Source organism: Branchiostoma floridae, chromosome 2 (assembly GCF_000003815.2).
Source record: "Branchiostoma floridae strain S238N-H82 chromosome 2, Bfl_VNyyK, whole genome shotgun sequence".
Taxonomy (NCBI): Eukaryota; Metazoa; Chordata; class Leptocardii; order Amphioxiformes; family Branchiostomatidae; genus Branchiostoma; species Branchiostoma floridae.
The window spans coordinates 3,533,422-3,544,958 of NC_049980.1; the positions used below are offsets into that span (position 1 = coordinate 3,533,422).

Consider the following 11,537-nt stretch of genomic DNA (forward strand, 5'->3'; position numbering starts at 1 on the left):
TTGATATACGAGTTTCATACATGTGCTTTAGTCCAGGGTTGCAGCCAGCCTGAAATCATTTTCCGTCCCCTTGATTTTGAATCCTATCGAGCGCTGAAGGTGCAAAGTTTCTAGGGGAGTCTGGGGGCATCCTCCTTTGAATAAATTTGAAATCTAGACCCTCTGAAATGCTATTTCCTACATTTTAAGGTGTAAATTTTGCTGGTAGACTAAGTTATTCATCTTTTTGGTGAAAATTACACAAGAGAGACAGTTTTTTTATATATTTATTGACTTAACATATAGGTTTTTGTCCATCACAGAGGACGGAATGGGCAAAATTTTGTTCCGTCCCCAGCTGTAAAATTCTACCAAAGGACGGAAGGACGGGTTCTAGCTACAAACCTGTGCTTTACATACCTAAAGCTAAAGGAGAATTCTTATTACACAACCAGTGGGTACTTACATAGCTTAAGTTTCAATGTCTCTCAGACACCTTCGTCAGAGCTTCTAACTGAAGTTCTGCTTTTCACCGCTATAAGTAGCCCACGTAGGTGGCGCTTTTGCGGAAACAGTTAGAAGCAGAACTCCAGTTAGAAGCTCTGACAAAGGTGTCTGAGAGACATCAAAACGTAAGCTATGTAAGTACCTACTGGTTGTGTAATATTAGAATTCTCCTTCATCCTATATTCTACCAACCTGATGAAACTATTTTCGGAAATACCTAAAGCTATTCTGGTACTCCAGGTAAATCCCCTCAGCGTTGGTGTAGTTCTCAAAGAAGATGATGCCCATGATGGCGAAGATGTACATGAAGGTCAACAGCAGCAGCAAGATGAAGGTCATGGACTGGGCAGAAGAGATGTCAGAAACATTAAGGCACAAAATTTGGAAAAGAAACTTTTAAGTACTAGAAAGGCAACATTTTCGCAAAAATTCAGAATGTTTTCCCTCTAGCCTTTTGTCATAACAGCTAATATTCAAGCTAAGCTCTGATCATGATAGCTAATGTCAGAAGAGAGAAGAAAAAGAACATATCAGCAAAAACAACAATCCCCCACCGAAGTAAACAAAACTACCATTTTTGCATGGCATAAGCATGGTATCCATCTACAAGGTGTAATTAGCTGCCAGGTCCCTAACAAATTCAAAGAACCTTTTTTTGGGGGGGAGGGAAAGGGTATGGTTACAGGCACTTATTAGACAGGCTGGGCTGCTGTATGGCAGCTTCACATAAGGATGAAAGTAAGACAAAACAGATAACAACTATATCAAGAGTCTCCCCCAAATAATAATAATAACAATTTCTTATCTATCTACTCTGTCTTATTAGCTTCATCATGGAAGTCTTATTTCCTGTATGCTACATTTGCCATCTTTGCTGTCAAGTTTATCCGTGCAATGGCTTGAACAGACTTGAGGACTAAAGAGGATACTGGATTCTAAATCAACCTAAAAATTGTATTTGTCATCGTATTAGTCCTACCTGAAATGCCTTGGTGATGGCCAGAGCGATGAGTCGGACTTGGCGGAAACGGGAAACCATCTTTAGCGACCGCAGCACGCGGAAGATGCGCATCTGCTTGGCGATGTCGCCGAGACCGCCCGTTCCAACATCTCCAGTCATATTCATGACCTCAGGGACTACAGACTAGGGGTGGGGGGTGTGGAGAAATGTTTTCAATGCAATATATTATGCAGGCATTGTATATGTCATATCTGGGCCTTGATAATGTTCCATACAGGTGTGACAGACCCATTACCCTACGCAGAGGCATCAAACGGCGCCAGCAAACCGCCTCTTGTCTGTATACTCTGCTATCTCAACAGTCACCATCAGTTCCTGTGGGCGTCGCCACAAACCAGCTATCAGCCAATCATATTTTTATAAGAGGCCTATCAGTTTTCAAAGGGATCTCGCATGTATAAGGGTAAGCTCATTAATATTTATAAGCAGGGTGGTCAGTAACTGATGGTGACAGTTGAGATAGCAGAGTACAGACAACAGGCAGTTTGCTGGTGACGTTGGCTGTCTCTGCATAGGGGAATGGGCAGACCGAGGTTCTACTGTTATCACATGGGCTTCAGAATCTATATAGTAACTCTATCACACATCGCAAAGTGCACCAATGTTGAAAATTCAAATGCTGGACTCGGATGATGGACACATAATATGTGGTTTATTCCGCATTGACGTGGTTACTAGCCCTCCTCAGATGTTAGTCAAAATATCTGTGTCCTTTGGGTGATCCTACCTGCGGTTGGGCTTGTCAGTCTTCAGGTGATATTTTAATACCTAAAAATACACGGTATTGTATTCTTGATGTTTACTGAGCTTCGCATGATACACATTACTTCTGGTGGCTCAGATTGTACTAACTGTAACATCTGAGTGTTTGTTTGGTCAATTCTAGATCTATGCTTTGATCCAACTATCAGTCAATTTAGCTACATGCTTTTCTTGATGATATCAAGTACCAATTCTGAATAGTTCTGCAGAACAAAATGTCAACAATCTGAAACTACATGTTACGCTAGTTTACCTTTCCTCTTGGGGTAACCTTTATCCGTTCTTTTTAAGAACAATGTATTTGGGGATATCATGTCGACAGATGGTTGCTTCAAACTGCAATAGTTTGAAAATAGTACAATTCAAAGCAGCCGTCCATCGACTTGACATCCATGGAAACCCTGTTTAGCTACACAACGGATATAGGTTACCCTGTGGATAAAGGTGAACTAACGTTACCTGTACTGTGACAATGAAGTCAAAGACATTCCAGCCACTACTCCAGAAGGGGATGAAGTCGTCCAACCACTTCAAGATGATCTCCAACATGTACATGATGAGGGAGCAGTAGTCAAAGATTTTGATGCACATGTTCAGGATGGCATAGTCTTCATTATCTCCAACCTCTGGGGGGGGGGGGGGGAAGAAATATATAATGTTCATCAGAATTTTGTTCTTCCACTTATGAGTGTGTGTGTGCATGCATGTGTGCGTGTGTGTTTGACATTCAAATTTGCGTGTATGAGTGTGTGTATGCATGTATGAGTGTGTGTTTGTTTGACATTGTGTGTATGAGTGTACGCATGTATGAGTGTGTGTGCATATATGAGTGTGTGTGTATGTGCATGATTGTGTGTGTTCGAGTGCGTGCATTTGTGAACATTAATGAGTGTGTGTGTGTGTGTGAGTGTGACTGTGTTTGTGTGAGTTTGTGTGTCTGCCAACTTTTAACAGATAACTTAACTTTTTAGAATGCCTACAATCAATCATGTTGACAGACAGACTGGTACAATGTATGTGGGCAGGTCTTGATGAGACCTAAAAATCATTAGATGCTGGGTTCTCGTAATCAGCTGTCCATGGTATTGCAGTGGAACGGCCCCGTTTTGATATTTTTTCTGGACAAGCTATGGTCAAGATGGTTTGGTACATACATTGTCATGTAGCTCTTATAATTATGGTTAAGAAAGAATGACAGTTTGGGCCCTCCACCAACCTTCTTTGGAACTGCAAATGCTCCCAAAGTTTGCAGTTCCCAAATGCCCCAACTTTGCAGCTTACACAATGTAAATCTAACATCGCACAAGTACATGTCTCTTCATGTCTTACCCGAGTCAATGCCGAGCACAATGGAGTTGCTCAGGATCAAAAACAACATGAACTTCTGGAAAAAGTTGCCTGGCAAAAGATTTTAGTGAAGGAAAGCAGAACAAGAAATCAGCTACTGCAATAACATGAACACACTACCTATCAATTTTATTATATCTAAAGTTCATTATATCTCATATATATTATATACTCTCAAAGCACTTGCAGTATGATTAGGAAAATGAGTTTATGATATCAAACAGTCCTGTATTTTACCACTTAAAGTAACCTACATTATTGTATTCATATGTTTATGGAGGTCAGACATCCAGGTAAACAATATTCAAATAGAATTTAATCTGTACACATGGATAAAAACAGACTCCGAGATTTACTTCTGGATGTTCAGTGATGTTCATCACTCTTCTTCAATGTCACTCAAATGAACTGGCAGAAACAATACAATACAAGTACATCTGTAATGTACTGTATTGTATCGTATACTATGTAACGTATTGAATTGTATTGTATTGTATATTTACTTGAATTTGTTAATTGTAACTGTCGCGTTCTGGCGACCCTTCTTCCAACGCAGTGACCGTCCACTTGAGCATGTCGAGTTGTTGTTGTTTACTCCGTTGGGCCATCTATACCTGTTATGGGAGGGGTGTTCTAGAACCGCCAGAACGCAACCAGTAATGCCATTTTCAATAAAAGTCAGTTTTGGTTTGATCGTCTCACAAGACAGACGTGTCTTCAATTTGTCCGACTAGTTACTATATCCAACACATCTAACTAAATAGACCGGTTGAACATGTCAGGATCGTATGCAAATGTCACTCATATGTATTACTTAGTTTTATGAGTGACATTTTGTAGTATTCAAAGGATACTCTCGAGAATCCAGCTGGCCCACAGATCCAGCGAGGGGAGCTTGGAGTACTTGTTCCGTACGCGGTTCTTGCGTCGGAGCGTGCGGTCCACAAAAAGCGACTCCATGTGCTCGTGTATCTGGAACTTGACCAGCGCGTTGGGACTCTCCACCATCAGCTTGTTCATCACTTCCGGGTCTAAACAAATTAAGAAAAAAAAAGGATTTCTAAAACAATGTTGTTCCAACGGTGTTACCTTTTATGACTCCAATAGAAGTCTAATGTATCTGTTCAGAGTTTCACTTTTAACTACACTAACCCTCAAACTAAGCCATAAGAACAAAGTTCGAAGCCAGGATTCTCCCCAAAATCTATTTAGTATAGTGGAGGGGCTGGCATAAATAACCCGAAGCAATTCCAAGAATAGCAATTCCTTTGTTGTGTAGAACCAAAAGGACTATTGTTGTGATCATCGCCCATTCACAGGTTTTTGCAGACTGGAATTAAGTGACTGCTCTGTGAATTTTCATGAATTTTATCAAAACTAACCAGTAAAATGGGGAAGAAACGTTATCTTTATTGGTGGTAACAGCCAACGCAGCTAAGAACAATCCACATGTGCACCTACATCATAGGACATTTATGTATAAAACCCAGTACATGGACCAGTGCAGGTTAGGTGCAGGTAGACACCAGAAATACCTGCACAGCACCATTTTTACCTGCATTAACCTGCATATGCATACATGCAGGTAGCATTTCGAGCCCTGCTTACCCATGAGCTCTGGCATGTGGTACTTTGGGGCGGTGAAAACTCCCGTCTCCCCAATGGAGTCCAGCATGTTGAAGTCGTGAATGAGGCGCGAGCGAAACAGCTCCGCCTTCGGACTCAGCTCGGTCGCAGCGTTCGCCATCTCTGACCCCTGACCTTTGGTGTTGGCGGCTTCATCGGGAGGTTTGAGGGTGATGCTCCCACGTTTTTCGCCACTGCCTAGTGCCGACGCTAGGGTGCCAGTTATGCTGCCACGTCTTTGCCCACCTCCTAACATGATTTCTGCGGAAGCATGCTTTCCTGAACAAAACAATGGCAAAACAATATTTAACTGTGGTCATAAAACCTCGAACTAAAATTGACTACTAGTAATTAGTATGAAAGCTTAATGTCTGGACAAAACTTTGAAACAAAATTGATGTTCAAATTCCACTTTTGATTTGTATTCAAGTTGATGGACTGTTACATTGTTAGATTTTCAGTTTAACAATTTGATTTCTGGACTGTCAATCATTTAACTGTTATATTCCATCTTACAGTTTGTTTGGTGTAGTAAATGCCTAAAGGTTCAATCAAAAGATTATGGTTTTAATCATCAAATCACACCAAACAACTTATGTCTAGGAAGATGAAATGTAACTTGGTGCAGTACACTGAGTTGGAAAGATTGGCAGTCTAATAAATAAACATTTTTTTCAATGGCTAGGGCGACTTATTTCAATCATATAATTAAAATGATGAAACACCTTGATAAATACAATATATTGTCCCCTGCCCAACATGGCTTTAGGAAAGGCCTCTCTTGTGAAAGCCAGCTATTGGTCACGACTCACGACCTGACTAGTGCCCTTGACCAAGGAAAACAGGTTGACGCCATAGTGCTCGATTTCAGCAAGGCTTTTGATATGGTTCCCCACATTCGCCTTCTGAGTAAGCTCCAGCACTACGGCATCTCTGGTAATCTTTTGTCTTGGCTTCAAGCCTTCCTTACACAAAGGACCCAGGCAGTTGTCCTTGATGGGGAGTCCTCGAAACCCACAAAGGTTTTGTCGGGAGTGCCCCAAGGAACTGTTCTGGGACCCCTCTTGTTCCTACTTTACATAAATGATTTACCTGATATTGTTGGGTCCAACGTGCGTTTGTTTGCAGACGATTGCCTGCTTTACCGTATTATTGAACACCCAAGTGACGTACAAGGCTTACAAGCTGACCTTGACGCACTGACCCATTGGCAAAACCATTGGCAGATGTCCTTTAATCCATCTAAGTGCCACACACTTCATATAACCCACAAACGTAAACCAATTATTTCTCAATATGTTCTTTGTTCAGAAAACCTTACAAGTGTCAAAACTCACCCATATCTTGGTGTCCAACTATCTCATGACATGAAGTGGGACACACATATAAAGTACGCAACTGGTAAAGCGAATCGAATACTGGCGGTCATTCGCCGCAATTTACAGCACTGCCCACCACGGGTCAAATCAACATGCTATAAGGCGTTGGTGCGCCCGCACTTGGAGTACAGCGCAGCAGTGTGGGACCCCTATACTATCAGTGGGGCCCAGGCACTAGAAAGAGTGCAGCGTAGAGCGGCAAGAGTGACCGTCAACGATTATCGCAGAACCAGTAGTGTAACTGATATGCTCACAAGCCTACAATGGCCACTCCTCGCTGACAGAAGGAGAGACGCACGTCTAATCACTTTCTACAAAATTGTGAATGGCATCATAAACATATCCCCAACCCAGTATCTTAAACCTGCCCAACGCAGAACCAGAGGAAGTCACATGTTTAAGTATCAGTTAACCACAGCTAAAAGAGACTGTTTTAAGTTTTCTTTTTTCCCTCGGACGGTTGCCGAGTGGAACAGACTGCCGGGGCACACTGCCCAGGCCCCGTCAGTCGAGGCCTTTAAGGCCGGTTTGGCTGCCTTGCCCTAGTCCGCAAGCCACCCCCCCCCTCAGCGACGCCCCAGCAGGGGTTTTTAGAGGGTACACAAGACGAAGACGAAAATGGATGACATTCCACCACACATCAATATTCGTCTGTTTCCCCCAAAAAAGATTTTAGTTGATATTATATTACTAATAGTTATATTGCAAATCATAAAAAGCAGCTGCAAAATGAACAAATTTAATTACTACTAGTACGGCCTCAGTAGAAAAATAAAACACTGGAAAACAGATACCCATCTCATAGTTTGCCCAAGTCAGTTTTAAAACCAAAGAAATTTGAACAAAAAAAACTCTTTTAGTTCAGTTTTTGGTTCCCATATTTTCATTTCCTTAATAATATCATTGTATGTTGAATACTTTGACAAATGTGCTAGAAATTCGAAAACTTAGCCTAGAATACTTACCAGCCAAATAAACAGGGACACAAGACTATCTTGGTAAGTCCTCCCTGGCTTTCAAGTTTGCCTCTTGCCCTCCATGTCAACCGAAAAACTGCAAACACAAACTGTTCTGGAACGGCATTGTTCAGTAATCTCGAACGTGAATCGAACTCAATCCGCATTTCTGTCATGGTTCTATCCCACATTCTTCAACTTTGAGATCCTTTTTCATTAGATTAATCCCCCAGGTATGTTAAAAGCTTGAGAAATTGCCGAAATGCGCAGTAAGAGACAATGTTTTGCAGAAAGATGCACGCACGCTGTCCCCACACTGCCATTTCTACATTTCCCGCCAATATTCCAAAATGGACTGTTCCAACTACATAACCTTGTCGTTTCGATCCTATATGCATTCGTCAATGTCATACACCTATTCAAATTTGCTATTTAAATAAATAAAACAGTTACAAAATTACAATGTAAATGGCTCTAGTGGCATTTAAGAGCATCTGCCATCTATTTCAACATTATTCTATATTCGTTGTCACCTCTTATATAATGGTCTGGCCTCTTATAGGTCAAAGGTTAGGTATCGCCGCAGTTTTATAAACTTGTTAACATTTCTTGGATATCGTGACATTTGTAGGCGCTTCAGACCTCCCAGAACCCACTAATTAATGCGGAGAACTTTAAACTCGGCTGCTTCTGTCCTCCTTACAAGATATAGCTCTACTGTGTTCAGGGGGAGACCAGGAATGCCTAAAAAACAGACAAGAGGAGGGGGAAGCTAGCAGAGAAGGTAGCGTAAACAAATTTTGGTTCCTGATTTTCAAAAAAGGAAGGGTAAAGGATTTCTGAAGAGAAACAACGTGAGAAATTGTGGAATATTTGTTTCTCATGTACTTGGTTTGTATCTAAACCTTGGTATTTTCACCGAACTGTCTCCGCGAGAGGCGTCCAGTACTCGTTATGTTGGTAACATGTTGATGTCCTTGGTGCTAGTTGGCTTTCCTCCAGCTCAAGCTACTCTATTTACATTATGTAGCCTAGGCTCTAGCTTGTTTTAGTAGTCGATTTCTCTGTCTCTGACTGTCTGTCTCTGTCGCTCTCCCTTTATCCCCCTCTGTCTCTGTCTTTCTCTCTCTCTTTTTCTATCTCCCCCTCTCTCTATCTTTCTACATGTGTGTGTGTATTGCCTACCCAGTAAACTGCCTCATGGTATGACACGCCAGGCTCGCACTCACTCAGAGGGCCACAAGCTGCATATTTGGACGGCTTTATTTGATTCACCCACACTGGGAAGGTCCCCTACTCTTTTTGATAAGTGTGGTGGGTTCTTTTCTGTGCTCAATGTGTGTCTCTCCCCAAACAAGGCTTTTTCCTGCTTGCAGTCTATAATGAACATCATCCCATACAATGCTGCCGTATAAGACTGCAAGCAAGAGATATCTCTGGAACAGTACCCTGGTTATCAGAGTACAACTCCAGCCGGCCAAGGGATTATGCCACCTATGCTACTCCTGGCCGGCTAATTCGATTTACGGGGCTATGTTGCTAGGGGCCCGGGAAAGAATCGTAGCCGCGAACGCTGTTCTCTGGCGACAAGGGTACTGGAACAGTGTCCTAGACTAAAATGTTGCCCATTACTTACTGCTGACCTTTTTATTTTTTTTTTACCTTACATGTAGGTAGGGGCCAATGCAGCGCCTATTGTCCAGGCTTCACCAGTCACTCAGAGTAAGGATGGGTCCATCCTGGTAGCCATACATGCCAAGCCTGGAGCCAAGGCTAATGCCATAACAGGTCAGAACTTGAACTATGTAAACCATGAGCGAGTGAGTGAGTGAGTGAGTGAGTGAGTGAGTGAGTGAGTGAGTGAGTGAGTGAGTGAGTGAGTGAGTGAGTGAGTGTGAGAGCGAGCGAGAGTGAGTGAGTGAGTGAGTGGGTGAGTGAGTGAGTGAGTGAGTGAGAGCGAGTGAGTGAGTGGGTGAGTGAGTGAGTGAGAGCAAGTGAGTGAGTGAGTGAGTGAGTGATTATATGACACACCAGTTACAAGGGCAGTCAAACTGTTTGAATTTCCAGTAATAGTTATATTGCCATACATTGTGTATGCATTGATGTGCAAATATGTCTCGTAGGTATAATTTCCACTAACCAAAGAAACTATTGATCATGGCTTTTGATTTGTCCTAGGGATTTGAACCCCTTACCCCGTGCACATGTCGCACATCTTTTTAACATACTTTCCCAACAGTGCTATACTTGATGTCTTCCCTCTCCACCATAGATGTAACAACAGAGACTGTTGGTGTGCAGATAACAGCGCCCCCTATGGAGGGTGAAGCAAATGCAGAACTCTGCAGATACTTGGCAGGTGTCCTAGAGGTCAAGAAAAGTGCTGTATCGTTGGAAAGGGTACGTTCACGTTTGCAGGTGTAAAATTTGAATCTTTCTAAGATTTTAAGCTTGTCCCTGGTTGATTGCTTATCAAAAGACAGTGTATTAGTATTTACATGTAATTAGTATCCTAATCAAAGTGATGTACCACTGAAGAGTAGGAAAATTGAATGTGTATACTAGTATCATGCTTCAAAAAGCTCTGTTGAGGATAATCACTTAAACCTTTTCTTCTTTGTACATTGTACTTAAGATTTATACACCAGAATTTTCGAAGCTATCAGCATTTACTACATATACTCCATAATGTCAGGCCTTTTCTTTATAAAATAATAGTGTTAAGATGCTTATCTTTGTATACATAAGCAGAGGGGGCTTATGATGATTTAAAAAAAAATCTATCTGTACAGGGTGCCAAGTCAAGAGAGAAGACTGTCCGAGTCGACACTCCGGGAACCACAATAGATGCAGTACTTCAGAGAATAAAAGCAGCAATTTAAGAAAAATCACAACCCTTATGACCTAACGAAACTAAGGATTAATGCTCACACCTTACAAATTGAAAAGAGCCAACACTACAACACACCAGCCAATGAGAGACTTCGTCCCACATGCCATAATAACATAGAGAACGAATTCCACTTCTTAATGGATTGTCCGACCTACGAAGAAGACCGTCAAAAGTCATTACAATCTGCATATAAGTCTGATATTGTACTACCACAGGCTAAGACAGAGATATTCAATATGATATTATTATGTCCTGTTCATATATCTGCCTACATAGGCCAATTCATTTACAACTCCTTGCATAAATGAGAAAATGCTATATTGACATAATGATCTGAAGTATTAGCTTGTATGATATTAACTAGATTGGCTGAAATGCTGTAATTCAGTTTTAAGTTCAGTTCAGTTCATGGCAGGGCATTAGCACTCTTTCTATAGTTAAAGTATATAATGAACATTGTAGCGAACTACTTTCCGGCCGGATGGTACCCAGGCTAATATCCGAGAATATCTCGACAACAAACCACAATATATTTATGCGGTTTGCGGATTACAATTAAGGTTACCTACCAAGTGACCTTTCTAACGATACCAAGTTCAACCCGCCGGAACATTGTTTAAGATTGCAGAATCTCCAGCGTATATACGCGCGTAAGGGTGCGTTAGGGTGATCCTATATCCGAGAATATCTTGACAACAAAGCACAATATATTTATACGGTTTGCTAGTTAAACCATTCTCGCACTGTACATAAATAAAGATGAACTGAACTGATGAACTGAACTGAACAATCCTCTCCACAACCGCTACACACCTACCAAATATCGTGAAAATCCCCCAGCTGGATTTTGATTTGGATGCTGCCCAAAACAAATCGAAAAAATACTTAGGCTTACTGCTGTACCGTAGGAAAACGCCAGGTAAACCATTTTCGAACCTGGCATGCTTTTCCACAACTGCTACACACCTACCAAAAGTAAAAAAGATACATTCGCAATTTATATGCTATTGACCTACATACAGACCCATGTAACAGAAAACATTATCTTCTTGACGAAAATAATAAAT

At 41.5% G+C, this 11,537-nt stretch overlaps 2 protein-coding genes across 3 annotated transcripts in view; one reads left to right on the top strand and one right to left on the bottom strand.

The window, feature by feature from the left end:
* The window catches only part of LOC118409887 (cation channel sperm-associated protein 2-like), a 15,196-nt gene extending 7,274 nt beyond the window's left edge, over positions 1 to 7,922 (bottom strand). For both annotated transcript variants that reach the window (XM_035811259.1, XM_035811260.1), the window contains exons 1-7: positions 7,587 to 7,922; positions 5,225 to 5,521; positions 4,471 to 4,647; positions 3,599 to 3,667; positions 2,729 to 2,895; positions 1,466 to 1,630; positions 704 to 828 (exon numbers count right to left, since the gene is read on the bottom strand). In XM_035811259.1, coding sequence (XP_035667152.1) covers positions 704 to 828; positions 1,466 to 1,630; positions 2,729 to 2,895; positions 3,599 to 3,667; positions 4,471 to 4,647; positions 5,225 to 5,498 — 977 coding nt within the window. In that variant the 5' untranslated portion in view covers positions 5,499 to 5,521; positions 7,587 to 7,922. The remainder of the gene's footprint in view (positions 1 to 703; positions 829 to 1,465; positions 1,631 to 2,728; positions 2,896 to 3,598; positions 3,668 to 4,470; positions 4,648 to 5,224; positions 5,522 to 7,586) is intronic.
* A 1,056-nt stretch (positions 7,923 to 8,978) lies between these two features.
* Positions 8,979 to 10,873, top strand: LOC118410625 (UPF0235 protein C15orf40 homolog). Its single transcript, XM_035812407.1, has 4 exons — positions 8,979 to 9,038; positions 9,251 to 9,365; positions 9,850 to 9,977; positions 10,370 to 10,873. Exons 1-4 carry the CDS (start codon positions 8,979 to 8,981, stop codon positions 10,457 to 10,459), a joined length of 393 nt encoding a protein of 130 aa, XP_035668300.1. The 3' UTR covers positions 10,460 to 10,873.
* The last annotated feature ends 664 nt before the right edge of the window (positions 10,874 to 11,537 follow it).